This window comes from Amia ocellicauda, chromosome 2 (genome assembly GCF_036373705.1).
Source record: "Amia ocellicauda isolate fAmiCal2 chromosome 2, fAmiCal2.hap1, whole genome shotgun sequence".
Lineage (NCBI taxonomy): Eukaryota > Metazoa > Chordata > Actinopteri > Amiiformes > Amiidae > Amia > Amia ocellicauda.
Window position 1 is genome coordinate 2,635,920 of NC_089851.1, and position 27,581 is coordinate 2,663,500.

At 51.0% G+C, this 27,581-nt stretch overlaps 3 protein-coding genes across 4 annotated transcripts in view; 1 reads left to right on the plus strand and 2 right to left on the minus strand.

Annotated features, from left to right (window-relative positions):
- The window catches only part of LOC136762205 (uncharacterized), a 23,699-nt gene extending 15,476 nt beyond the window's left edge, over positions 1-8,223 (plus strand). The window contains exons 4-17 of the mRNA XM_066716219.1: positions 401-543; positions 641-799; positions 919-1,357; positions 1,469-1,591; positions 1,948-2,041; positions 2,248-2,477; positions 3,688-3,930; positions 4,027-4,125; positions 4,896-5,089; positions 5,221-5,395; positions 5,486-5,642; positions 5,855-6,008; positions 6,234-6,345; positions 6,458-8,223. Of these exons, the coding sequence (XP_066572316.1) occupies positions 401-543; positions 641-799; positions 919-1,357; positions 1,469-1,591; positions 1,948-2,041; positions 2,248-2,477; positions 3,688-3,930; positions 4,027-4,125; positions 4,896-5,089; positions 5,221-5,395; positions 5,486-5,642; positions 5,855-6,008; positions 6,234-6,345; positions 6,458-6,639 (2,504 nt within the window). The 3' untranslated portion in view covers positions 6,640-8,223. The remainder of the gene's footprint in view (positions 1-400; positions 544-640; positions 800-918; positions 1,358-1,468; positions 1,592-1,947; positions 2,042-2,247; positions 2,478-3,687; positions 3,931-4,026; positions 4,126-4,895; positions 5,090-5,220; positions 5,396-5,485; positions 5,643-5,854; positions 6,009-6,233; positions 6,346-6,457) is intronic.
- Positions 8,224-8,353: 130 nt separating this feature from the next.
- ttc19 (tetratricopeptide repeat domain 19) lies at positions 8,354-13,431 on the minus strand. The gene is made up of 11 exons (XM_066716220.1): positions 13,118-13,431; positions 12,646-12,737; positions 11,923-12,033; positions 11,698-11,736; positions 11,535-11,591; positions 10,986-11,047; positions 10,707-10,801; positions 9,592-9,746; positions 9,169-9,331; positions 8,780-8,935; positions 8,354-8,652 (listed from the first exon to the last, which is right to left on the minus strand). The coding sequence occupies exons 1-10, from the start codon at positions 13,419-13,421 to the stop codon at positions 8,790-8,792; spliced, it is 1,224 nt and encodes a 407-aa protein (XP_066572317.1). The 5' UTR covers positions 13,422-13,431; the 3' UTR covers positions 8,354-8,652; positions 8,780-8,789.
- A 930-nt stretch (positions 13,432-14,361) lies between these two features.
- Positions 14,362-27,581, minus strand: part of faim2a (Fas apoptotic inhibitory molecule 2a) — a 39,068-nt gene continuing 25,848 nt past the window's right edge. Inside the window, exons 2-12 of one of the 2 annotated variants that reach the window (XM_066716222.1) lie at positions 27,034-27,234; positions 26,537-26,619; positions 25,864-25,928; positions 25,219-25,272; positions 24,498-24,548; positions 21,628-21,667; positions 20,942-20,979; positions 20,580-20,667; positions 20,040-20,135; positions 19,605-19,658; positions 14,362-18,806 (exon numbers count right to left, since the gene is read on the minus strand). In XM_066716222.1, the coding sequence (XP_066572319.1) occupies positions 18,660-18,806; positions 19,605-19,658; positions 20,040-20,135; positions 20,580-20,667; positions 20,942-20,979; positions 21,628-21,667; positions 24,498-24,548; positions 25,219-25,272; positions 25,864-25,928; positions 26,537-26,619; positions 27,034-27,234 (917 nt within the window). In that variant the 3' untranslated portion in view covers positions 14,362-18,659. Of the gene's footprint in view, positions 18,807-19,604; positions 19,659-20,039; positions 20,136-20,579; positions 20,668-20,941; positions 20,980-21,627; positions 21,668-24,497; positions 24,549-25,218; positions 25,273-25,863; positions 25,929-26,536; positions 26,671-27,033; positions 27,235-27,581 lie in introns of both variants that reach the window. The other variant, XM_066716221.1, reaches the window with a different exon arrangement.

The following is a 27,581-nucleotide window of genomic DNA, read 5'->3' on the forward strand; positions in this document are numbered from 1 at the left end:
CTGTGGCTGGACTTGGGAAGCAGTTCAGACGATGAGAGGAACGGCTTGTAGCTCTCAGTGGCGTCTTACACAGTCGCAGGCTGGATTGCGTTTTCACAAAGACGCTTGTTTACTAGTGCTAGAGGTAGCCTTGTGCCCTCTGGGCCGAGCAGCTGTGTGTTTGTGTCCTAACGCAGTGAGGCACGGTGCTAAACGCTCCCAATGACGAAGCTCGGCGGCTGAGGTTAGAGTTCTGAGCCGACGCAGTGCTGACGGTTCCCCCAGCCCCCCATAGTGCTGTATGAGCCAGTAGTTTTGAGTCTCAGCCTCTTTCTGTAAACTTAACGAACACCACTGGATACTCTGTGTCAGTGTGTCACACTCTCTCTCTCGCTCTCTTGAACGCCCTGTGCTTTCGCAGGTCCCAGCCCTCTGTCGTCCCCCACCGAGGCCGACACCCCGCCCCTGGGGTCCCGGATCAAGCAGGACAGGAACGGCTTCCAGGAGCTGCAGCGGGAACGCGTGGCCCAGGAGGCTCGGACCGAGAAGCAGCTCAAAAAGAAGGTACGCCCCCTGCTGGCTGAGGGTCCCGTCAGCTGTGTGTGTGGGGGGGCACTGTGCATGTGTCCGAGTGCTTGACCTTGCTGTCGTGCCCCGGCAGGAGCGGGAGCTGGTGCTGAAGCGCATCGCTGACGACCGCAGGTGCCTGCAGGAGAAGAGTCAGCCCAGCAGCCAGTCAGAGCCCCCCGCCTCCGCCCCGCAGGGCCAGCGCCTGGGGGGCAAGATCCAGACCAGCGTGGACAACCACTGCGTACTCATGGTGAGAGGCATGGCGTCAGGGTGTCATGTTTACCATTAAAGTACCGAGTAAATGCACCTAGGTGTGCGCTCGCTCCAGGGGTGTCACAACTGTCTCTCCTCCCCCCGGCTCTGGCGCAGATCCGGCTCCCCTCAGGCGACTCGATGAGGGAGCGCTTCCCGGCTGACACACCCTTGCGCAGCGTGGTAGAGCACATCTCCGGCCGCCACCCGTCTCTGGCCTCCTTCGCGCTGCTGCAGGGCTTTCCCAGGAAGCGCTTTGGCGAGGCGGAGCTGGCCTGCTCCCTGCGCTCCCTGGGCCTGACGCCCAACGCCGCGCTCTGCATCCAGACCACCCCCCCCGAGACCCCACCGGAGCCGCCGAGCCCCAGGCCCCTGCAGGAGGCCCCCAACGGGGTGCAGCTGCCGGGGGCCAATGAAGAGGAGGCTGCGGAGGAGGAGGCGGAGGAGGAGCTGTTTCCACCTCCCATCCTGCCCTCTCCGCTCTGGGAGCAGGCAGTGGAGCATGCTGGGATACCGGGTCTGCAGCCTCCGTTCTCCGCGGTGTCCCATCGCTGGGGTAAGACCCCCAGTCTGAGGGCTTTTAAGTCACAGTTTCAGTTGTCTTTTTCCCCCTTTAAGCTCTTGAAGGTGCACTGGCAGCATGTTGAATCGCGTGTTTTCTGGGCAGGACGGGGGCACAAGCTGGTAGCTGGGGAGGTGGAGGAGGGGTCCAGCTCAGGGGAGGAAGAAGAGGAGGAGGAGGAGCAGCCTCTAGATGAAGAGAATGGAGATCCACAGTTGCTGTTCCCTGGTGAGCCTCAGCGCTCTCTGTTCCTCTGTCCGAGTGTTTGAAGTGCTTGTCACTGTGTATGTCTGTGAATGGAAACTCATTTATACATATGTATTAGTGTGTATCTGTGTTTGGGTCTGGGTCTGTGTGAGTGTGTGTTTGTGTTTGGATGTGTGTAGGTTTCTGAGTGTGTTTGTGTGTAGGTTTGTGTGTCTGCATTTTTTGTTTACAATATATATATTTTTTTAATGCGATACTTATGGCGCTAATTTGAGCCCATAGTGTGTGTGTGTTCGTGTCTGTGCTTATGTGAGTGTGTGTATTCAGGTTTGTGTGTGTGTGTATTTCATGTGCGCTCTGACGTTCTCTGCCTCCAGCAGGTTTGCCGCGCCTGCCCTTCTTTCCCGGCGGTCGGGGGCGCGGTGTGGGGGAGCTCAGCTACCGCTGGCCAGACCAGGGCAACCGTCTCCGGTGAGCACTGCCTGCTACACGCTGACAGGGTGGCACGGCCTGGCCTCTCTCTGCCCTCAGCTCCCTCTCCCTCTTCGACACGTATAAAACACCCCAGAACTGCCCACGAACGCAGCCCAGTCAGTCACAACCCAGGCGCTCATGGCAGCCATCTGGCTGGGTGTCTCCGAATCTCCCTCTCACCTTCTCTCGCTCTTCTCCGGTAGGGAGGGGGCCGAGGAGGCGGCGGCGGAGCCAGCTGTGGGCGCCGAGGACAGACGCGCCGTGCCAGGGGCGGCGGGGCAGGCGGCGGTGGATCGGCTGCAGAGAGCGGCGCAGCAGGACGAGCCTCCGGGGGGCACTGGGCACCCCTCGCCCCCGAAGAGGCCCTTCAGGACCCCCAGCGTGCCGTCCCTCTGCACCATGGCCACCCGTGCCACCGTCACGCTTATGACAGGTCAGAGGTCGCTGCTCTGTCACTCACCCAGGGGCTCCGGCCCGTGACCTACAGATTACGTGAAGAACGGGACACGAGGCGGAGGACACGGGTATATCTGTATATCACAGTCCTGTCGAGTGTAGATTGGTCCCCCTGGGTATTTAAAGCTCGTTAGTCTGGTCTAATTGGGAGAACTGTGGTTTTCCCCTGCAGTGTTGGTGTCCAGCCTCCTTTAAACTGTATAATAGAGATTCTCTCTTTCTCAGTAGTCTGTCTACCTGAGCTCCCAGTCTGCAGTACAGCAGCATTCTCTCTCCCTCAGTGCCCAGTCTGCAGTACTCAGCAGGCATGGTGTCTATACACTAGACACTGTTCCTCAGGCTGGTGTCACGCGCTGTCCCTCAGGCTGTGACAGGTGGACACATATTGGGCAGCCAGTGGGGCTGTGTCCCTCTCCCAGCACGACCGACAGTTTTTCTGTGTTTTGTCATTTTGGTGAATTGTGGGATGGAGAGAGTGATTTTATTTATAAAATTGTCCCATGTTCGGGAGTATTTTTCACAGGTCAGGAGAAAGTGCATCTCTGTGTCGACCTCTCCTGTTCCCCCTGGCCATCCAGGTCTGTCTGTGTCGGCCTGTTTCTATAGCCAGGCTGTGGTCACTGAGCCGGTATTTGGTCAGGATCTGCCTCTGCTTTGTGTTTCTGACAGTTACCAGGTATTCTGCCAGGCTGTAGTTTCGACTGAGGGTCTGATAGCACTCGAGTTTGTTTTGTGTTTTAGTGTTGGTTTCCCAATGAGCCTGATAGGAGCGTTTGAGGTGTTGTATAATTTGGTTCAGTCGGATTGGCATTGTTTGTGCAGTGCGGTGCTGCAGCTGACTGAGCGCAGTGTGGCTCTGCTCAGTGAGCCTCAGGACCAGCTGGCTGAGGGGACTCTTCTCTGGGCTGAGCTCCTGCTATTGCAAGGCTTTGAAGTGGAGTGAGTTAGATTCACTATCTTTTAGGTGAATCCAATATTTCAGTGCTCTTTTTTTTAATGTTAATGATCAGTGGATAAAGGCCTAATTCTCTCTCTCTCTGTGTGTGTGCCCAGTCTGCAGTACAGCAGTAGTCTGAGCACTTCTCTCTCTCTCTCTCTCTCTCTCTCTCTCCCCCTCAGTGCTCAGTATGCAGTACAGCAGTAGTTTGACACCTCTCTCTCTTTCTCTCTCTCTCTCTCTCTCCCAGCTCCCAGTATGCAGTACAGCAGCAGTCTGTCGTGTCTGACCCCGGAGCTGGCCGAGCTGCTCCTGACCCACATGGCCCGGGAGCGGCTCCTGCGCCCGCGCACCCTGGAGCTCTTCTTCGGCTGCCCACTGCAGAAGTTCGTCCTCAACTGCTACCCGTACTCCACCAACGAGCTGCTGAGACAGCTGCGGGCCTTCACCGCCCTGAAGCAGCTCAGCCTGGTCTCCTCGCCCCTCATCACAGGTAGGGCCGGCCCTTCCCCCCAATCGAGGGTGTGCCGCGGCTCAGCTCTGCTGTGACACTGAGGACGGGTGTCTCTCTCTCTCTCTCTCTGTCCAGACGCGGGCCTCTCGGTGCTGTCCAGCCTGCAGAAGCTCCAGCATCTAAACCTGGCCGCCTGCTGCAAGCTGACCGACTCCTGCCTGCAGCACATCACAGGTGCGCTGGCTCTCCTCCTGTACGGGGCGTGGGGGGTGCAGCACAGGTTACGAGTCCGGCCAGATGGATCGCAATTCCACCGGAGAGTATTGCCCTCCAGCGCACAACAATAACAGAAGTCAATTACAATCGCACAATAAAGCAATATAACCGCAATAAAATGAAGCCATAAAACAGTACAGATTCAAACTCGTTTCCACACTTTTCTTTTTGTATATGAAGTGTACACTGAGTATAGCTGGCTTCACATGGCTTTGATTAGATTGTGCAGCACTCCTGTATCGGACGATCTCAGTCTCGGGCTTCAAATAAAAGAGGCCAGTGAAGGGGAGCTAGTGTCAGAGCGAGGGGTTCGTGTTTTCTTGTTTTGATTGAGATCCCGGCAGCAGCGTCTTGTATTAACCGAAGAGTAGTAACATTCTAATTGTTCTGCCTCCCAGGATTGCCCTACGGCGATCCAGTCTGGGTGTGTCGATACACTGGATGAAGTGGGATTTAGACACACACAGAAGGTGTAAGCTCACTGACACACCTGTCCGCGGGGCGTTAGCAGAGACCTTGCACATCTGTTACAGCGCTTTATGTAAAAGACCAACTGAAGAAAACACGGAAAGATGATCCATATAAAAGAATTCACTTTGAAAAATAATGCAGAGACTCATGTCTACATCTTCCACACGGGCCCAGTTGGGAACCATTGCATCTTTCGCTCTGCGCCGGTTCTGTTCGGTTCAGTGAACCCATCCCCTCGGCGTGTCCGCTCCCTGCAGGTCTGAAGGGCCTGTCCTACCTGTCCCTGGACCAGACCAAGGTGAGCGACTGCGGCATGGTGACGTACCTGCGTTCGGCGCCCTCTTCGCTCGCCCAGCTCAGCCTCAACCAGACCGGCGTGACTGAGGCCACCCTGGCGGCGCTGCCCCGCTGTGTGCCCCAGCTGCGGCTGCTCAGCCTCAAGCACACCAAGGTACTGCGTGCAGAGAGGTGGGGGGGGGGGGGGGTCTGCTGATCAATAGTCCACGGGTTGGATGTGCGTGCGTTTGATTGCGTTTTCATTCGGGTTGTTTGGTTGACGGACTGTGCAAATGTCTCCCCCAGGTGAGCGATGTGTCGGCGCTGGCGGAGCTGCCCAGCCTGCAGACGCTGCACCTGGACGGGACGCGGGTGACCGAGGGGTCCCTGCAGCACTTGGCGGCCCACCCGTCCCTCTCCACACTCAGCCTGGCAGGCATACCGGTCGCAGATGGCAACCATGCCCTGGAGATCGTCTCCGGTGAGCCCTGTGAGCGTTCTGCATTTCAGCCTGGCGTCTTAGATGCATGGAAGCCTTTTTTTAACTCTGTGTTTCCTGCCCCTCTGCCAGGCCTCAGACTGACCCAGCTGACCCTGCCGGGGCGCCACTCTGTGACGGACAGCGGCCTGGTCTTCCTGTCCCACCTGGCGCTGCTGTCGGAGCTCGACCTCACGGACTACACCCACGTCACGGACCTTGGCACCGCACACCTCGCCACCATGACCAGGTCAGGGTCCGTGCCTCGCCCTGGCCTGCCCCCCCCGGCCCTGCAGAAATCTGCAACGCGAGAGATCAGAGGAGACGATCAATACACTGCTGGACGCCTGTCTTCTAATGCTGTCTGATGGGACATTTTTATGGACCTTTGAAACCCAGAGTGATGTGCATAATCTCTCTCTCCCTCCCCTCCCCTCCCCTCCCCTCCCCTCCCCTCCCCAGGCTGAAGAAGCTGTCCCTCAGTAACACGCTGGTGTCGGACGCAGGGCTGCCCCCCCTGCGCGGGCTGCAGGAGCTGCTGGAGTTGTGTCTGGACCGCACGGCCGTCACCAGCCGAGGGGTGGCCACCTGCGTCTCCTGCCTGCCCCACCTGCAGGTACCTGGCCCCGTGCACCTCTACATCACATCCCTCCGTGTGCGTCCCCAGGCTTTCCCACCGCGTCCGTGTGCCCCGTCCCCCGCCCTCTCTCTCTCTCTGCCACTTGCTCGCTCGGCCTGACTGCCTTTCTTCTTCTGCCTTGCCCTCTTTTTGCCCTTGCCTGTCTCACAAGTCCTGCGTCCCATGTCTGTCTGTCCCTAACGGTGCGTGTTTCGTGCGCAGGTCCTGGGCCTGGCCAGCACGCAGGTGGGGGACTCGGTGGTGCGGCGGGGGCTCCTGCGCTGCACACAGCTGCTCAAGCTCAACCTGAGCCGCACGCGCATCACTGACCACGGTGAGGAAGAGGGCGTGGTAGTGGGGGGGGAGGAGGAGGAGGAGGACTTCTCCAGCCTGTCCTACAGTGTGATTTCCATTCTGATCTGCTTTCTTTCACTCTCCCCCCCCAGGTCTGAAGTACCTGCGCCAGATGAGGCTGAGCCAGGTGAACCTGGACGGCACGGGGGTCACCCTGACGGGCATCGCCAACCTGCTCTCCTCCTGCCCCAACATCGCCAGCATCCGCGCCAGTCACACGCGGGCCCTGCTCCCCGACCAGGTCTCCGACGATGATGAAGACCAGGCCCCCTGAGCTGCGGTGGGCTGGCCGGGGAGGAGGAGGAGGAAGAGGATGGAAAGGAGGAGGAGGAGGAGGAGGAGGAGGAGGAGGAGGAGCAGCTCTGAGACCTGAGTCTGAACCTTCGTTGGGCCGCCAGAGAGGGGACTCGCCCGTCCCGTCTGTCTGTCACAGGACTGAGGTGCGAAACGGCTGTTTTTCTGAAGGCTGGACAGGAACGAGCGCGGGGGCCACGCTCGATGACACGGGGCCCCTGGGTGACCCCCAGAGATGCACGCCTAGCTTAGAAAAGCATGATCGTGAGCTGCTGCCAAAACCCAGCCAGCCCGGTTATTGGTGCGCTGGGAACAGGCCCCGCTTTCCTTCGATTGTGTTCTGGGTTCCCAGTGAGTTTTCTTTCTTTTAAAGATTATTTCCCCCTCAGGTCAGAGTGTAAAAGGATAAACCCTCTCCCCTTGTCTTTTTTCTTTACTGCTTGATTTCTTGTCCCTTCGTGTTTGCAGGACTCAATCCGTTGCCCTCCTGTCCTTTCCCTCGCGTCTGCACCTCGTCCGTCTCTCTCCTCGACGGCACACTGAGGTCCGCTCGGCCGAGACGGCACACCGAGAGCCACGCGCACATCGGGGGGAGAGAAAGTTTAGTCAAAGGAAAGAAATGTTTGAGCTCGTGTGTCACTGGAATGCTTGGAGAGGCGGATTGTTGTCCCAAGTCTGTTCTGTGTTGTCCCTCTCGGGCATCATTCCAGAATCGTTCCCTTCGCTCTGCTGGTCTAACGGTGTAAGAGTGGAGCGGTGCAGGACTGTGCTGCTGTGTGGCGACGTCCCCACAGTGCCGATCCTGGGCTCCGTACCCCTTTAGAACAACCCAATTACACCCATAAAACAGCACCAAGGCAAACCCAGCCTGAGCTCGTTTTCACCTTTTCTCGTTTTGTTTGATTTATACTTGGATTCCATGACAGAGAGGGGTGCTCATGTGGCTTGGGTGGATCCAGTCATTTATCTCTAACTGAAGCCTTCGTGAACTGGATTGGCATAATTTCAGGGTGTTATTTGATGGTGGTTCTGTTTGGCCTCCTGTGGTTTTTAGAGGGTGCCCCTTTTATTTGCATGCATTAGCCGCAGCGTTTTGCAGCGAGGGGTGGAAACGTGGCGTCGTTGAGGCAGGTGCTGTGGGACGTGCGTACGTGCACCTCTCACGAGAGACTCGATCGCATTAGGCTGATTTAATAGTTTAATTTAATGTTCCCCCCCCATTGGGCCAAGGAAAGGAGACCTAAAGAGGGGCTGGCTGCCTCAGACAACACAAACTGCCGTCGAACGGCAGGGTGGCTTGCGTTTCTCACATCGCAAATGCATCATTTCTTAGGGTGTTGTTTGAAAGGCGTGACCTTGACTTTACCAGAAGAAAACTAACGAACCTTAACCCAGCACAGATAGATAGATAAATCTATATATAGAGCCTGGTCTGCTTTGCTTTGTTGGGAATGTATAGAATACTGTATCTATTTTTCAAACTGGACAGTGGAGGTGGGAGCGTGCTCTCCCCACTGAGCAAACCCTGTACAATCTCAGAATAAAAATAAATTACATTTCCACAGCCCAGTGCCCGTTTATTGTGTATAAAACAGGATGCAAAAAGGTTTGTGCATGTACCACACACACACACACACTCTCTCTCTCTTCTAACACCCAATATGCAGACAGGAGGAACAGGACAGACGCTGCACTTGAGCTGTTCAGCACAACAGTACTTTTATTTCCACACCCACACTGTTCTTCCCACTGTCCCCACTGGGCATCTCAGCCGCCCGGTGCCTCTGTAAGATAAATCCAGACGTGGAGGGGAGCAAACAGGGCAGCTGGTACAAGTCCAGTTTCCCATCGCCCAGCCCCGTCTCAGCAGTGGCCCGCCCCGCACCGCACCGAGGAGTCTGTCTCTCTCTCTCTCTCTCTCTCTCTCTCTCTCTGGCCCCACCCAGGTCCCAGCACCGACACCACAGGGCTGCGTTCACCCCACACCCCCTTCCTGTCAGCGAGAAGGGGAAGTGGGATTAGAGACTGGCTGTGAGAGGGGCGTTGTCTCATAGTACCTCTGCCCACCCCCGTTTCTGTGCGCCCCCACTGTACCCACCGCCCCAGGGCTCCCAGCTTACCAGTCTCCCCTCAGGCTTGCTCGCTCTCTCCAGCCTCCTTGTGCCGCCCCAGCTCCTCCAGGCCTGCTCTGATGTGCTGCACGCTCTCGCTGTCCCCCAGTGCCTGGGCCAGAGCCAGCGCTTCCCTGTACACACGCCCCGCCTCCGCCAGCCGCCCTGAGGAACAACGACAACGACACAGCCGGTCAGCCGACCGCGCCACACTGAAACCTGTCCGAGCAGCGCCCGGCTGTCTGCCACGAGCACAGGGCCGTCCGGGACAGGGTGAGTTTCTCAAAAAAGACGTGCACATCCACACAAACACATGCATAACGGCACAAGAAAACCATGTGTGTATGGCATTATGTAATGAAGTGTGCGTCTTTTGTGCGGCGCTGCCCACTCCTCACCCCGGTGCATCAGGATGCCGGCCATGTTGCACAGCAGCACGTGTTGCTCGGGCAGCTCCGCCTCTTGGGCCAGCTGCAGCGCCTGGCTCGCCAGCTCCTCCGCCTCCTGGTACCGGCCCTGCAGGTCCAGCAGCGCCGCCAGGTCGTTCATCAGCACCACGGTCTGCACACAGGGACAGAACCCAGAGCCGCTCAGTCCAACCGATTTGACTCCACACTGACCTCAGGGCTGCACTACAGCAGTAAATAGTCCCAGGCACCCAGAACACTGTCAGTAACGCACACTAACCCCTAATGTGCCAAAAAGATGGGGCTGTGCGAACAGTGGGAACAGGGCTGAGCATGAGTTTCAAAGTGTATAAAGACCCGATTCCGATTCACGTGACCCCCAGTCTCATTGGCACCCCCCCCTCCGTGCGGTACCTGTGGGTGTGCCTCTCCCTGTTCCTCGCTGCAGATCTGCAGGGCGCGCACGTAGTTCTGCCGGGCCTGGTCCAGCCGGCGCCGCTCGGTGAGGTAGCGGGCGTGGGAGTCCAGACACAGGCCCAGCAGCAGCCTGGTGTTGGCCCGCTCCTCTTCTGCAGGGGGAGGGAAAAGGGCAACCGTTAGGATTGAAGCGAGGGATGAGGGAGAAGACGACCGCAGCGCCCTCCCTGCGGCTGGGCCAGGACTGAGATGCCTCAACCCCTGTTCCTTACAGGAAGCTTTTGATAAGGTTCCACACCAAAGACTGATCCTCAAATTGGAAGCTGTAGGCATTCAGGGTAATGTAAGTAGATGGATTATGAACTGGTTGATGTCTAGGAAACAGAGGGTGTCGATTAGAGGAGTCGCTTCTAACTGGAGTGAGGTTGTTAGTGGAGTTCCACAGGGATCAGTACTAGGGCCTGTGCTGTTTCTAATCTATATTAATGATCTGGACTCTGGGATAGTTAGCAAACTTGTCAAATTTGCAGATGATACTAAAATAGGTGCCTCAGCAGATACAATCTTGGCAGCACAGGCTATTCAGAGGGACTTAGATAATATTCAGTTGTGGGCCGACACCTGGCAGATGAAATTCAATGTGCACGAGTGCAAGGTAATACATGCAGGTAACAAACATGTCCACTATAATTACACTATGGGAGGAATAGAACTAGATGAAGTAACGCATGAGAAAGACCTAGGAGTCTATGTGGACTCCTCACTTTCTCCATCCTAACAATGTGGGGAAGCAATAAAAAAGGCAAACACAATGCTAGGGTATATTGTCAAAAGTGTAGAATTGAGAACAAGGGCAGTGATGTTCAGACTGTACAATGCACTAGTTAGAGCTCATCTGGACACTGTGGACAGTTCTGGGCTCCACACTTCAAGAAAGATATCACCCCAACTATAGGTTCAGGGCATCTAGTAACCGTCTCACGCACCTGGTTGGTGGCCCCCGAGGAGCAGCTGTGCCCTACATTAAGCATGGGGTATGGGGGGTCTATGCAAAGAAGCGATCACGTCAACTTAGGGGCCCCAACTGGGAAAGAGTTGCCCCTGCTGCTCACCAGGCAGACTTCCCTCAGGGAGCTCCTTCTGCCTCTTGATCTTCGCCTCCAGCGACTCCGTGCAGAACTCGAACCCATGCTCAGCCAGCTCGTGCCTGTGTGGGGAGACAAAGACAGGACAGAGCGAGAGGGACAGAGACAGAGACAGGGGTTGGGTTTAGCAATATTGGATATCAAGAGACTTTTTTTCCCCCCACACATTATTTGAAATCCACTCATGGAGCGCTGTGAATAAGCGCACAATCGAGACATGAGAGCAGGGGAGGGAGATGAACTCACTGCTTCTGAGCAGCGTATATACTGGCCAGCTTCAGAGACATCTCAATCACAGCATCGTCATCCTTCACAGAGAGGGAAGGAGGGAGAGAAAGAGAGAATTGGGGAATGAGTCAGAGAGGGGAAAAAAAAACAAGTAAATGTAGTTTAACCTTTAAAATTCAAGTGTGACATAGGCGTCATAAACCTCTGTCCGGCATGGCTGTAATATATGATCCCCATCCACTAGGCCCTCTGTATGGGAGTTATATCAGCCACACTGAGTCTCTTAAGAGCTTAAGGCTCCCTGTAGTGGTTTTGAACAATATTGAATATAGTGTAATATATTCCATTCAGTACAATTTGGAACACATTTACTCTTGTATTTTGAATCTGGTGATTGTTTGAGCTCAGAGAGTGCTGTGCAGAGCTACCGTTATTTGCCCTTTGATATCACAGCCTATCGACCCCTGCTGGGAGATGCGTCTAGTTTCTGCATTTTATTATTTGAAACTGCAGTCATCATGAAAGGTGCTATATAATCAAGATGAGATTCACTGAAATGGGAATCACCTCAGGAGCCCCGCCGGCCAGCATGATGCTCATGGCGGCTTTGAAGAGCTTCTCTGCCTGCGGGAAGACCAAGAACACAGGACTCGGCATCACACAGAGCGTCACAGCAAAGCGCGGGGTCACGGGTTTAACAGCAGCACCGCCCCGCCGCAGCTCTACTCACACTGGGAAGCTGTCCACGGATGAACGCCAAATTCCCCATCTGCAGAGAGTGAGAGAGAGGCTTGTATTGCATAGAGACCCAAACATGCTGTTGTTTCAATTTATCATTATAATTACTATCATCACATCATAAATACAATGCGTGCAAATCACAATATAGGATGTGCATCTGTGTGTGAGTGCGTGTCTGTACAACCCCACGTTGTCCCTGGGTAGGAGTCCTTACCATGCTGTAGGTGTAGGTGATGGCTTGGGTGTTGTGGCTCTGGTGTGCCAGCCTGGCAGCTTGGTGGAGAAACCTGTCCGCATCCTCCAGCTCCCCTTGCATGATGCTCAGCTGAAACACACGGCACAGCACCCTGCTCAACACTGACACCTACAGGGCTCAATGTGCACAGCACCCTGCTCAACACTGACACCTACAGGGCAGAGTGCAGACAGAGTGCCCTGACTAGGCAGGGACGGGCAGCTCCAGTCCCAGTTAAACAGGTTGAACAGACTGAACACTGAGTTTACCCATCATGCACTGCCCCAGGTACGAAATTTCTGTAATGTGTTCCCTTTCAGCATCAAGAACACACTCTACTGCAGGACGGGGAGAGTAAACGGGAATCAGAAAGGCTCATAGCTTCGGTTTAGTCATGAGTTCGGGTACTTGTTGTGAGTTGACACAGCATCTGATTTAATCTTGTAATCCTGAGATGAACTCTAAACTCTCGCAGGGCCCGGGTCACTGGACTCTTACTACATCTCCTTGGCCTTCAGACACCCAGGACGATGAGCTGCGTCCCTGGGCTCCAGCTGAGCCGTGCCTGCTCTCATGATCATCGCATTGGATCTGTTCATACTTCCTACCGATCTCATTCACTGCAACGTTTTTATATTGTTTTAAAGAAACTGACACTCCATCTTTTCTCCATGTATTTAAACGGAAACATAACTGAAATACCTTGGCTCTCTTGAGAAGCAGAATAATGGCATCTTCCTTCTTCTTGGCCTCGTCTTCCTCGCTCTCCTCCGACTTCGTGAAGAAGGAAAACGCTGAAAACAACGATTTCAACAACTTCACACGACTGAGAGCTACAGCAACATCGCGCAGCCGGGGGACATGCTGACACAGGTCAGCTCAACACCGACACCTGGCGGACGGCGGATAAAGCGGACCGGTTCCCCAGCCCCTCCTCAAACCAGTCACCCAAAAACACAATGCCAGGTTAACTTTCTTCTATTATTGTTCAATATCTGTAGATCAGAGCACACCAGGACGTGAGGGTCACGGCAGCACTATGACGCCCATGAAGGCCCTGCCTGCCCTACACGGGGCCTGGACTTGTTTTATTACAGCCCGTGTGCCAGGCCCTGCAGACGTGCACGACTCTGCTACAGCACCCGGATTCCCGCATAAAGACCCGCATTATTACCGCAGAGAGACAGCAGGCTCGGCCGCCAGACACTGTCACCCCTGGAGCCGCTATTCCCTCCGGCCCCGGGTGACCTTCCGACATGAGCGGCTGCAGGCGCTTCCCTCCGCGGCCGACAGGCGCGTCTGCACACGGAAGCCAGGCTCTGCGGACACGGGGTCACGGAGGCAGGCCACCCCGACACGGCGCGCCGGAGCCGGGCAGCGCAGAGCGGCAGCAAGCGAGCACAGCGCCGCGGAGACATGCTGCTTCCGCACTCATCCGGCGCGTCATGTGACGCTGCAGAGGGCGGGGCCAGCGTCATGTGACATGAACCGGAGCGCAGATATTTAAAGAACCCGTCCACCATGATCGTTTGGGGGTTTATCTGAATGTGAACGTCATAATCATCATCATAATCATAATCAAAGCAATAATAAGTAGAACTTAAATTATCTGAAGATGCATGTGACACGTATTCAATAATATAACAGGCAAAAAGTAGTTATATAGTATACTATATAATAGTATGCAGGTTAATTCAGTAACAGTTGCAGTCGAAGTAGTATAACTGAAGTTAGGAGTAGTATGCATGAGTAATAGTATGAAAAGTTAGGTTTAATAGTATGTCAGTTACTATGTATTGTTAGTATTGATTATACAATGGAAATACCCCCAAGTGTAATTAAGTTGTTTTTACATCATACACCCTCTATAATATGCAAATATGAGCCCAATAAGGCTAAGACACAGTGTGGCAGAAGGCAGATTAAAAGTGTCACAAGGGAACAAGAAATGTCCTACTGGACCAGGGGCCCAATATGAGGCTGTGGCACTTCTGTGCCCCTATAGCAGGGGTTCCCAAACCGGTCCTGGAGAAGCCCCTGCCCTGATGGTTTTTGTTCCATCCAAGCTCTAAATTATATAATTGAGCCTTGTATTGCATTGTTAGTTCAATTAAGGAAGCAATTAAGATATTGGTTGGAACAAAAACCAGCAGGACAGGGGGTCCTTCAGGCTCGGTTTGGGAACCTCTGCCCTATAGGATTGGGGTGTACTGTGGTAAAGGTACAGTAAGGCATAGTAAGGTGTAGCATGGTACAAAGGTGGTAAAAGTAATGTAATAACAATGTAAAAGTGTAGTGTGGTAAAGTAATGGAGGTAAGGTAAGGTGGTGGAGATCAGATTAAAAAGTTAAAATAAATGAACACAGAAATAAAATGAAAGATCCCCATAAAAATGTATAAGAAGAAACCCAACGCCAGTAGTATTTAATATTATTTTATTGAACTGTCTCCTCATTCAACAGCTTGGTTTACATAAAAAACAGAAAGATTAATAATAGTCGTAGTAATACGAGTCATAGGAATAACCTCAGTGGCAGCCTTCTTTAATCGGAAGGTGTTGAAGTACACAGGGGGTTAAAGTCACTGTTTCAAAGCACTGAGAAAGCACAGGTCCACTGCACACCGGTTAGGACAGGGCGGCTGCCACCCCGAGTCATGCATTCATCACGGGTTTGTACACTATTTATTCATTATCACCATTCATTAAAAAAGAGTGGACACACAATGGGAAAAAACACAGAATAATTAGAATAAAACAGGCTCCCCTGAATAACTTAATGGACATGTTTTGTTTAGCTCTTCTAAAGAAAGTTAATAAATGGAAACTGTGAGCAGAAATTGCAACACAAACAGGGAACACTGAATGAATTCCCTGACCCCTTTAATTCAACTATCAGTGCTACCTGATCCCTTTCATTTTACTGTCAATGCTGCCTGGTCCCTTTAATTCAACTGTCATGACTCTAAAGTTGGAGTTGTCATGCAACTGCACTGCATGTGCCTCTGTGCCATTAACTGGCAACGTCAGACCAGATCCTCGAACTCATTATATATCAGCTCCAGAAATAAGCACTGAAGTCTCCACTCTCCTGCATTTTTGGCACATAAGAGCTCATTGAAAATATGGAGTATTTAATCAAACAAATTAAAATCTTCTCTGTCGTCGATGCTGTTGAGTACTAAAGACACTCTTTAATCTCTCAGTGCTCCTTCAGCAATCTTTAATCGAGTACTAAAGACAGACGCTCTTTAAGAAATTAGAGATGCTGAAAATGCCCAAATGGAAATTGTGGTGCGAGCTGCCAGCCAGTTCCCACAGTAGTGGTTTGGGTTTGATTTCTACAAAAGCATCATCCTTTCCCATCATCCCCATTGTGACAATAAAACATGTCAGCTCAAGTGTGTAGTCCACAGATAGAGTTACCTCCTGGTTTTACAGCTGCGTCCTGCAGCCAGGAAAGACAGATTTGTTTAAACTACTCTTCTTGAGCTTCCATTAGGACAACAAATGCTGGTATGAAATAAAGGGCTGTTGGCCGTGGCTGTTTTTGTGTACAGCACATATTAGTGTGGTTGTGTTTGTGTAACCAAAGCACCACAAAGCCTAGCCCAGGATACTGATGTGAAGCTGAGCATTTAATCTAAGGCCTAGTTTACTATCACGATGACTGGATGCGAGAGACAATCATGTCGCTTTCCTTTCTTAAAAAGAAGCCGTAAGACATATGTTGTGACGGAGAAAGGGTTTCTGGGAATGCAGCTCCCAGTTTCCTGAATGATGCGGAAAGATGCCAGAAGGGGCTGAGGTCCAGCAAGAGATAGGTTTACAATGAGATGCATGATACAGATGACTCGCACATGTATGTATGTATGCATGTATGGTTTAAATACACTGATGTAAATATGAGACTTTGATTTGTAACAAGTCTCTTCCAAGTTCTGTAACTGGATGAACCTACGTTACATATTGAAAAAAGACGTTTGCCTACTGTAGCAGACTTTATATTTCCAGTGTCTGAAACATCCCAGGCCTCACTGTCAGCGAAGGCCATGATCAGGCCATACAGCCGGGCTGTCACAGCTGGTTCTGTCAGAATGAGACTCACAAGAAAGCCACGAGACGGAGAAGACATCGGGTGAACACAGATCTACTACAGGAACATTGTTCTTGATTCCTTTTCACATTGTCCTGGAAATTCCCTGTAATATCGACCAAATACAAATACATCTTAATAGTTCCCACGGCCAAGTTAAACAACTTGCTTAAAGACTCAATTTTAAACGAGCACAGATGTAACTTAAAAAAAAAACCGCACTGGAATAAAATAAAACATCCTTTCATGTTGTACCAGTTCTCCTGATAAAATCCGAAGCAGCCAGCAGCCAGCGGACATCCTATTGTCCTTCTCACAGCATGGACCTCGCCTCACATTATAATACAGAATACAAAATAACCATTGCTGATGCCTTAAAGAGAGAACTGCACATGGGGCGGAGTATTGTGTTGCTCAACTCCCAACTCTCTGAACACACGGTCCATTAAGCACCAGGCGGCGCTGTTGCACTCTGTGCTTCAGCAAAATGTCCCTCCTGCAGCATAGGCTCACTTATATTTTAGTGTGACATAGGTCATAGTCAGCGTAGAGACACTTTAATCTCCACCTAAAATTGTGTTACTATTGAAGGGTCTATTAAGCAATGACATGCATGTGTATGTACGTACATTTTATATACACTGATATAAATCATGAGATCTCAATTTGTAGTCGTCTTACATATTACTGTCTCACTATTACTACGTCTCGTTATGTATTAAAAAAATAGGTTTGCTGGCTTTACAGGACTTTGCACCTCCAACACGGACTGGCAAACCAGCCGACCGGAAATGTGGAGAAAAGTGACAGGAGGCGGCACAGCAGGGAGCCGCTGGCTGGTGTAGCGAATCCTGACGAGCAGCACGGGGTGAAGGATTTGGGCCCCACTCTGGGTTCGACTTAGAGCTCTTAGATTAGCACCAATCGCTCTCCGTGCGCGCTGCTCCGGGTCCTAACCTGGATGTCTGTTTTATGTGCACACTGCAATGAAAGCCCCTCCTGGCTGGATAGGCACACAATATATATGAGTAAAAAGTAAATAAAACATCACAGTCCCCACTCAACAGACAGGGTGGCTTCTGCCATATATACACTGCCCACTGTGTCTCCCAGCTGGGGGGAGATGAGCCGCCAGCCTAAAATGCCTGCTTTACCACATCAACTTGTTTCTCGGGACCCAAATGAAGGTGTGCAGAACAATAACCGAAGGAGGCGTCTTCCTGCCCAGGGGCCTGTTATTGCTTTACGTTAACAGCGCGCTTTCCGGTTGCTGACCTGCACTTTCTGATCGTTTGGATCTCTATCGGATATTTACATCCCAAAATGTTTCCTTATAGAGTCACCACAGGAGTGTCGTACCTTGCACATGGTTTTCATGCAGTTGTGTCAGAGACTTATAGTCGATTCTTATGGATTCTTTCACTGTGCTTGACCACACTGGACCATGGGGATACCAGTGGTGTAGTCAAGGGCATATGCAGCTCATGCCATTTTGGAAAATCTTGCGTATACCATCATATAATTTCCTATAGTGAATTATGCTGTTCATCCACCATTCTCCAGTTGACAAATCACCATCACCCCACCACCTCTATACTCTAAAGATTTTGAAATTATACCCACTACTTCGGTCACAACAGCAGCACTGGATACCGCGCCACGCCGTCATACACACTTCTATGGCGTGTTTTCAGGTTAGAGAGGAGTAAACCCCAGTAAAACCATGTTCAATCGGCACATACCCCATGGTCAATGTTCAAGGGTATTAACCCTGCTGTTCTAAGGCCTTGTTCACATTTTCAAGGGTGCACCGTGTTTGCTGCCCCTGGGGTGCCCTCGCCAGCCCAGCGTTCATCCCACACTGTGCTGAAGAAGAGCGGTTCCTAAATCCGCAATGAAGAAAAAGTGCGACCTGTGAAATAGCAGCTGCCCCCTGGAGAATGAAGACCACTCTCATGCCAGGATCCTGGTCAGGGGTGGTGGGGCAGCCAGAGGGGTGTTTTAGATCCTCAGAAAATAATAATCAGTAAGAACAAGGACTAAGAATATGTGTCTGCTCCTTTCTGGACTAGATGAAGGGGTGAAATCAATCCAGGTGATTGATTTTAGAGTCACCTGTCCCCTCCAGTGCTGGTGACACCACAGGGAGCCTCCCGGTCGAGGAAACAGACGGAAACGACTCAAGACCTCAGTTCTGTGACAGTGGAGGACAGGAGGTTACATGAACACGCTGCCTGAGTACACACGGGGAGTGTAAAAACAAAATGAACACAATCAACACAAACGTAAATATGAAAACACACAAGCTACCCGTTTCACCCCCCCAGTCCAACCCCCACCTCCTGCCCCATCTCTCACGGCCACAGAGGTAAAAGCTGTAGAAAACCCAAACCTGGAGATAAGTGCGTCAACGTCTGTGTTGTACAGCTGCAGAAGTGCATCTTGCACTGTGACAGGACACGGGGGGGGGGGGGCAGGAGTCAAAAACGAGTGCTGTGGACAAGGCGCAGGTGTAGCAGTAGAAAAGGAGTCCTGGGAGGGGGGAGGACTGTCGGGACAGGGCTCGTGTGTGTTGGGGGGCAAGGCTGGGTGAGGGGGGGGGGTGCGGTTGGGGGTGAAGGGTCACTCGCGACTCCCGAACAGCTGCAGCAGGAAGAAGAAGATGTAGACGATGTCCATGTAGAGGCACAGCGCTCCGAACACGTGCTCCTCGGGGCTCAGGGAGTAGCGCCGGTTTCCCATCAGCAGCTGCACGTCGAAGGCCAGGAACTGTGGACAGACAGTCAGACACACACACGCACCCAACCACGCGTACGAACAGACACACACGCACACACAGAGGCAGAGAGAGACAGGGGACACGGTGTGAAAAAGTACCGGCCCCCTGCATTCAACCTGCTATTCAAGCACTGGACTCAGCACTTCTTGGCATTATGTGGAAACAGCAGTTAAAGCTGCGGACAGACGGCTCTCCCGGGACAGGAAGTGTGTGGAGCCGAGGCTGCGAGTTCCTCCCAACGCACACGAAGACGCTTTCTCTTTGAATTTGTGTTATTTGTAGTAGTATCTATTATCAATGTGAAATTAATTAATGAACTCAATTATTATTATGATTATTATTAATAGTTAGTGATGGCGGCTTACTTGGCATTTCAAACACATTCTGCCTTCTATATTATATATAAAGAACATCACAAAGGTAAAAACATCACACATATTCACACACTGCAGTGAAAAGCATTTTGGTGAAAGAGAAGATCAGAGAGAAATGGGGGAGGAGGAAGAGGAAGAGGAGAGAAGATCTGGGTGCTGTCAGACACACAGGGAGAGGAAACCCGAGAGAACCCAAAGATCAAGTCTTGAGACAGACGGGAGGGGGCCCAGGAGGTGGAGAGAGCCTGGAGGAGACAGTAAGAGAAACAGCAGGAGAAACGGGTGGGAGGGAGGCTGGAGAGCAGAGTGGATCACTGGGTCAAGGGTCAAGGGTCAAGGAGCATCAGGACAGAGGAGGGTTCAACTGCAACAAAATAAGGGCAACAACACAGAGAAAAAGGTAGACTGTCCTACCAGAGTGAAGACCAAAGCCCCCAGCCCTGCGTAGGCGGTCTGTAGCCATGGGATCTGCAAGACACAGTGGTCACAGGCCCTTTCACCACTGTCACCAACGTCAACATCCTGTCACCGCCGTCTCCAGTGGCGTCGCCGCTAACCACGTCGAGACGGCGCAGGGCAGGGTCTACACACATCGCATCGGCGTGCTGGCACTCGGGCAACCCTGTCATTGGACATGGCAGTGACCGGTGTCCGTGCTCCAACTCTGGCCTTGATTATTTCACCTGCATCTCTTCTAATTGAGCCTCTCAGCATGGATACATTTCTGGACGTATTTAACCCCTTTCTCTAGGCGTGTGTGTGTGTGTGTGCGTCAAAGAGAGGCAGGGGAGCACCACGCTGGGGAAGGGGCTGGCAGCAGTGGTGGCAGCGGTTTCTGTGGTTACTCACGTATCCGAAGGGCGCGGTGAAGATGAGGAGGAGGCCGGTGAGGAGCAGCACCATCATGAGCGAGAACATCAGGCCGTGACACGACGTGAAGTCAAACTGCAGAGACACACGCACACACTCACTCGCCTGCACGGCTGACTGATACACACACGCATGCACGCACACACACTCACACGGCTGACTGATACACACACGCATGCACGCACACACACTCACACGGCTGACTGATACATACACGCATGCACACACACACACGCACATTCACTTTCCTGCATGGCTGACTGGTGGTACACACACTCACACTAACACTCACACATACCCTTACTCGCCAGCACAGCTAACTGTTACACACACAGACTCACAGGCCTGACAGCTGACACACTGCTGCCAGACCTACAGACAGACAAAGAGATAGGCCCACTGCAGACAGACTGACTCTGAGGCGTAGGAATGACGAACACAAACACACACGCTTTGCTGCACTTTCCCAGGGTTTTACTTTAGTTCACTACAGGACACTTTACCAAGAGGGTCCCTTACCTTGGTCTGGAAGCAGAAGAGAGTGACGGCCAGGCACACCATGGCAGTGATGCCAATGCACAGCATCACCACTTTAGTGTTGTGGTAGCTGTGGAGACACAAGCCCAGAGACACATTACAAACTTGGAGCCACAACCACATACATAGACAGTCCCTGATGCCAAGATCTGAGCACAAGAGTTCATCACAATCTCTGTGTCTCTTTATTTTCTTTTAATTGAGAATACTACTCCCCACCAACTGACACATACACATACACACACACACACACACATCCTTCCACACGCATGCACACCAAGCCATCTCACATGGTCCTGCTATTAGTGACTCACACGCACACACACACACACAGCCCATCTTACCTTGCAAGCATTCCTGCCATATAAGACATCGCCAAAGTCTGGGAGAAGAGCAAAAAAAGAGAAAGTCGCTGTCATAGAAACCTCAGCATTTCTCTTTCTTTCTGTCCGTCCTGGGGGTGGACCCGAGTCACAGACAGATTCTTTTTTTGTGGATTTATTTAATGGAATATTTCCTCCTTCCAATTTTCAGAATCATCATTTCACACAAATTTCACATAAGAATTATTGCCTATGAAATGATTCTGCCCTTTCTCTCCTGTACAGGCTTAATTCCAATCTGAGATTTTTTAGAACCGAAGACACAGATCACAAAACTAAGACATACTTTTGGAGACGCATGGAAAACAATATTGCATACCCTATATGGCAACTCTTAAGTATGACAGACTCTGTAACACAGGCCAGGTCTGGCCACCTCTGGCCTCGGAGAGTCAAAGTGTCCTCTGTTCTGTCTATTAACTACTTAATTGATTCAATTATTGGGCTTAACTACTAAAAATTACCATGTGTCCAAGGCTTTTACTGACTGATGATATAGAGACAAATATCCTGCGGACTGTGGCTCTCCAGAAACAGAGATACATAGATATAGACTACAAACACTGGATATGTATATAGCACTGTATACACACACACACACTTTATCTATGTGGCCCTAGCAGGGCCCCCTCTACTGGTATACTTACAAAGATGCCCAAGAGGATGAGGTTGGTGGGGTACCGCCGTCTGCAAAGAGAACCAAATATTAGCTGGGATCAAACACGGCCCCCCATGACTGCTGCTTCCGACTCTGGCGCAGTGACACTCAGACTGAGCCTCAGGGGCCCTGTGCAGCCCATGGATTCACGCACTGAGGCTTCTTGGGACAATACTAATCTGTATTTCAGGGGCCTGATGTCTGATCTGTATTTCTGTCCCCTGAGGCCTGATCTGTATTTCTGGCCTCTGAGGTCTGAGGGTCAGTGCCATGATGTCTTCTGCTCCACATGCCAACCAAGCTCTCGGCAAAGTCATTAAACCTTTCGCTTGCTTTGTATTTTTAGACTTCTTCTTTTCAAATGTTTAAAATTCTATTTCAGTTCTAAAAAAGGGCATATTTTCACGTTCGCCCTTGATCTGTAGAGGGAACCTGAACCGTGAAACTGTTTGAAGAGCTGAAAAAGAATCTCAAAGACCTGTGGGAAACAATATTAGTTACTCAACAGGTTCAGTGACATAAATGGACAGGGCAGCTCTCCAGGTTTTGGTCGGCCCCCGTGTCACTGCACTCTATACATCCACAGCGCAACACCACCTTCTTCTGCAAATGTTCACTCATTGCATGTCTTTCAGGTAATTTTAATATCTCAGTCATAAAAGAAAAACTGCCGTTGGTGTCGCCTGTCATGTGCGGGAGGCGCGATTACTGTTTTGTGTAACAGCCGTACCCCATCACACACCCTGCCAGAGGGGTGTGTAATTCCACAGCTTTGCGTCAATATCCCACATGCCACCCCGACCCAGTAACTGCAGCTCTAATTTCTCAATAATAATATCCCTTGAAAACAAAGCAATTACACGTCAGCAGCTATGCTGTATTCTCTTAACTCCCTTAATCAAATTTTCCACCGGTGCCAAATATTCAGCACCGAACTACACATCACCTACAGAGGGACTCAGGAACTGCCTCATAGTGCCAGCAGGGGCAGCTGCTGTACAACAAAGAGTCCCAAGTCCCTGTCCTCCTGGTGGTCTGCAGGTTTGTGTTGCATTAATGGAAATCATGCCAGGTAAATGACTTAGTTCACTACCCGAGAGCTGAAAAGCCTAAGACACTGAGATATGCTCCAGGGTTTGGAAGCACTGCTTTACAAGAATTGTACATCTTGTTATGGGGGGACCTAGTGTTCAGTGTTTTACTCTATGAGAAGGACTCGTAGTGAATGAGCTCATCTGTGTGACGTTACCCTCTCTGGTGCTCAAACCCCACAGTCTTGCTGGGGTTTGTAAGTTCAGGGGGGCTGTGAGAGTCAGGCACCCGGAGGTGTGTCTGAGAAACATTTCTGGATAAGGCTTTGATCAACGTGTTACACGACTATACATATCATAGTCAGGACACTCTCTTGTGTTTATGATGTCACATTTGCATTTTCAGCCCTGGGCAGCAGATTAAAGGACATTATATAGAAATGTGGAAAGTCTGCTAGAACATTGCGTTCTTAATCTTGGCAAGATTTGAGCGTGCCTACCTCATGCATACTTCTCTGTGCACACAAGGCTCTGTCAAACATAGAAATGCTACCTAGAAAAACAGCTTCACACGTGAAGCTATGTAACACAGCAAGTGTTGTTGGGCCAGATTGTGCGGTGAATATTCATGTCCAGCAAAATTAATTAATTACAATTTGACACGGTATTATGACAAATGAGTTTGACGATAGCTGCGTGAGGCGGTGCGCACGTGTTAGACGACAGTCCAAGATTCCACTTTAAGGTTTCACTATTGCTCCCTGGGAGACCACGGGCTACTCCACAAAATGAGCTTTCTTCTTCTTGAAACAAGGGCACAAGCAGAGTATGGTAGTGTGTCAGGGTGGTACGACCTCGCCTGCTACTACGTGTGGTGTAATAGGGCAAACCGTATGTAATTAGTCCTGTTGGGGACTGGTTCCTTTTGCATAGTGGCGTAGGAATATGCCGTAGGCAACAGGAGTGCCTGGACACTGTGCTTGTGATTGTGGGAGGGTCCCTGCTCAATTGAGCCCCTATCATGCTTGTATTATGTTAGGTGATTGGTTAATTGGGTTTAGTCACGTAGGGTGAACGAGCAGGGATAGGTGTATTACCGGCAGGGGGGTTGGACCCATAAGCAGACTGGCCATCGGGCAATTCTGGCAAATGCCAGAAGGGCCGGTCCATTTTTTATATTTTATATTTATAACACCAACAAAAGAATGATCTTTAAGCCTTGACACAACTGAGACATGGATTGTGTAGATGGGCCATTCAGAGGGTAAATGGACAAGACAAAAGATTTAAGTGCCTGTGAATGGGGTGTGGTAGTAGGTTCCACTTTCATAACTGCAACACGTTGGTTTGTGGGAATTTATTTTCCTGTGAGTCTGTGCTGACTTCCCACTACTGGAGCCCAAAGACTGGCTATGTTTCTTTCTGTGGTAAAACTTTCAATCTGAGTACAATATGCAACATGGTTTATTGTAATGCAATGTCTGATTCGTATGTCTTGGTGCAGCAAGTGGGAAGAACTCTTCCACAAGTTCCACTGAAACCTGCATCTGACACAGTGTCCTGTGTTATTGAACCTCTGCCTGGAGGGGGGACTCCATCGGGCCATGCGTTGCTCTCCAGGTGAGTGTGTCCGCTGTGCCCTCATCCATGCCCGTGATGAAATTGACTGTCATGGTTCGTGAACCAATTGGAACTGTTTCAGATTGACCATATTATGGGCCAATGCTCTGACCGTGGCTATTCGTTTAGAGAAGAGCACTGGAATGGACACAGATTGGTTTGAAACTGAACTCCCCCACACCCCCACATACAATGTACAGCATCTCACCTGGCGCTCGTGCTGCACACCAGCACGAGGTATGTCCCCATGAAGGCGATGCTGAAAAAAACAAAGGGTGAGAAACGTGCAAAAATTACTTAACTGACAAAACCAGGCAAACCTGAAGCTGACTGACACATCATATATATGCTGATGATAGCTCTGCTGATGATGGTCATTACATAACTAGAGGGATTGGCTGGAGTGTGCAGATCTACTGTCTGTGTTGGGTGTTTCAATATCAACCCCACCCTGGTGCTGTCCTTCAAAGACAGTTCTTAGAAATCCACAACTTTCCAATGCAGTTTTTCAGAGGCTGAACTTGTGCCATCACTCTCGGATGTTTCCGAGGTACTGTTTTACATTCCTTGGCACCAAAACACCACAGATTTGTCAACAAAATATGACTGATTATTATTTCTTTCTTGGCAGATGACCTTACCCAAGGTGACTTTCACAAGCATACATCATTGATTTGCAATCATCACTGTGCTGTCACGGAAGCTTATCTAAGGGCAGTATCTTCACACCAGGTGAAAACTTCAGAAGAATTTCCTACTGTCTTAAAACTAAGAGTCCTAATTGCGCCAGATTTCTGCGTCAGAAACATTATTTCCTATTTACCGAAAGCAGGAACCAACTGTCTAAAATTGTATGACAACAAAAATACCAATCAGCCCTTTTTTCTATTTTTAAACACCTGATTACATACTGACCTAAGATTACTTACTATGAGGCGAGATACAGGATGCGGTTGTACTGTACAAACTGCCGGACTTGTTCGCTGCAAGATAAGAGAGCACAGAATGATCAAAAGTCAATCTCGGTGTGATGTGTCGTCTATACTGCGGCGCTCTCTCCCCGGGGGGTGCGGCAGTGGGGCAGGGGGTGGGGGGGGGTCGGGCTTGGAAGGCAGATACAACTGAGGATGATGAATAAAAAATGTAATGCAAGGCCAGTGAACGAATGGTTGGAAGACCCGGAAAACAGAGTTCATGTTAAAAAATGATTAAATGAACAAACAAACAAAAACACTTGTGACACAGTAAACTAAGCGCTGGGTTTATACTGCTGAATACTGCAGATTTTCATATCGGTCAACAGGCTCCAACAGTCAGAATGACATTGTCTCTCATTCTGAAAACCACCAACACCTTGTTTTCCTTTTGTGTCTTTCAGTGAGAAAGATCAGCTCTTCGTGGCGTGGCACAGTGAAGTGTGCCTGAATGTCCTAGCAGTCGGGCGCAGGTGTCTGCAGGAGTATAAACCAGCACCAAACAAAGCACTTTAGTATTTCACGTCCCAGCTGTACCCTCTAAAGTTCAGCCAAGCTACACTGACTCAAGAGCCCCGGGGGGAAGGCGGGGTTCCTCACCAGAACGTGAACAGAGCCACAATGCCAAAGGTCACCATGAGCTGGACCATCAGAATGGTGAAGACCTGCGGAATGAAGACAACATGGCTGTCAAGAGCAAGTGCACAAACAAGTGCACAAATCAATGTAAACCTCAGAGAAGGTATATATACCCATGCATACTGGATTCTTTCCAAGAAAAATACAAATAAGACTTTGTATTTTTCTTGTACAGAAGCCAGAATGTGTGACCACTTAACATTGATTTCTGAACTTGGAGTGTTCTCTTAATTTTTTCCAGAGCTGTATATGACTTCTCTGAGGTTTACATTGACACACACACACAGTATATATGCAGTGGGTTCCCCTACTCCACAACTCCAAAATATAGCTGTCTAACAGGAAAATAACAACCCAAGCTAAAAGATAAACAGGTTTCAAGGTCGACCTCCAGTTACTATCTAAATAATACATACATTCTTGTAATTTCCCACAAAGTTGGACTTTAACTGTTACCTTATTGTCCTGTACATTCAGTTTACATACATTTCTGTTGAATCCTAACTTTAAAGAAGTTGGTAATTCTACAAGATGATTTTCAACTCCATGACATCAAGAAAACCTTATCAATCCTCTACCCCTCCCTCCATCACACTCTCCTCTCCCTCTCCCTCGCTCGCTCGCTCCCCCTCACCTTGCGGATGAACATGCGGCGGATGTTCTTGTCCTCCCAGCCCTCCCCGCTGAGGCCATCGCAGCTCCCACTGGTGCTGGGGTCTGAGAACGGAGAGGACATGTCTGAAGCGTATGGGTTAGTGTAGCCAGGGCCTGAGACACACAGAGAGAGAGGTGTTAATTCTGAGGCATAGAAGTTAGTGTAGCCAGAGAAAGGGAGAGAGAAAGGGAGAAGGAAAGTAAGAGTTAATTCTAAGGAGTATGGGTTAGTTTATCCAGGGCCTGAGACAGAAAGGAAAAGAGGAAGAGAGGAAGACAGAGACAGTCAGATAGAGAGAGACATCTGAGTTTGGGGGTTTATGTATAAGAGGTTTTATGTTCAGCTCCAGAGAATAAACAAAAGAAAAAGACAAACAAAACAAAGACACAAACACAAATAAAAACAATGGTGCTTTCAGAGTTATACAGGGACCGCCGTTCAGCAGCCGGCCGGAGGAGGCGGGGCCCGATACTCACTGGGGCTGGGGTGCACGTAGGCCCAGCTGGGGTGGATGGGCACGGTGGGGGGTGGAAGCAGGGGTGGCTGGGTGGTGTAGGGAGGGGCCCGAAACCCCGGCTCCTTGTCCCCTGCCGTGGCCTCGGCGTAGCTGGGGGGGGCGGCTGGCAGGGTCATGGCGGTGCCGTCAGGTCCTGGTGTGGGATGATTGGAGCAGGAAGCTGGGGAGAACAGCAGCAGTGTCAGAGCAGCAGGGCGACAGACCCCCCATCACGACAACATGAGGTCCTTCTCGTCACTCCTGCACGTGTCAGCCTCCCTTCTCTCTCTCCACTCACACTCACCTAATCACCTCGTCTGATCGGACTGAAATAGGAGAGCTGTGATTTTATCAGGGCTCAGCTTGCAACGGGGCTCACGGTGCTCATGGGCCTGGCTATGGTGAAGCCACTCTCCCGGACTCTGTGCCCACGCCACCGCCACCCCCCGTGTCAGGTGTACTGTAGTGCAGTTAAGTGTGGTGTGGTGTGTCGTGGTGTAGGGCTGTGGAAGGATTCTCAGCCCAACA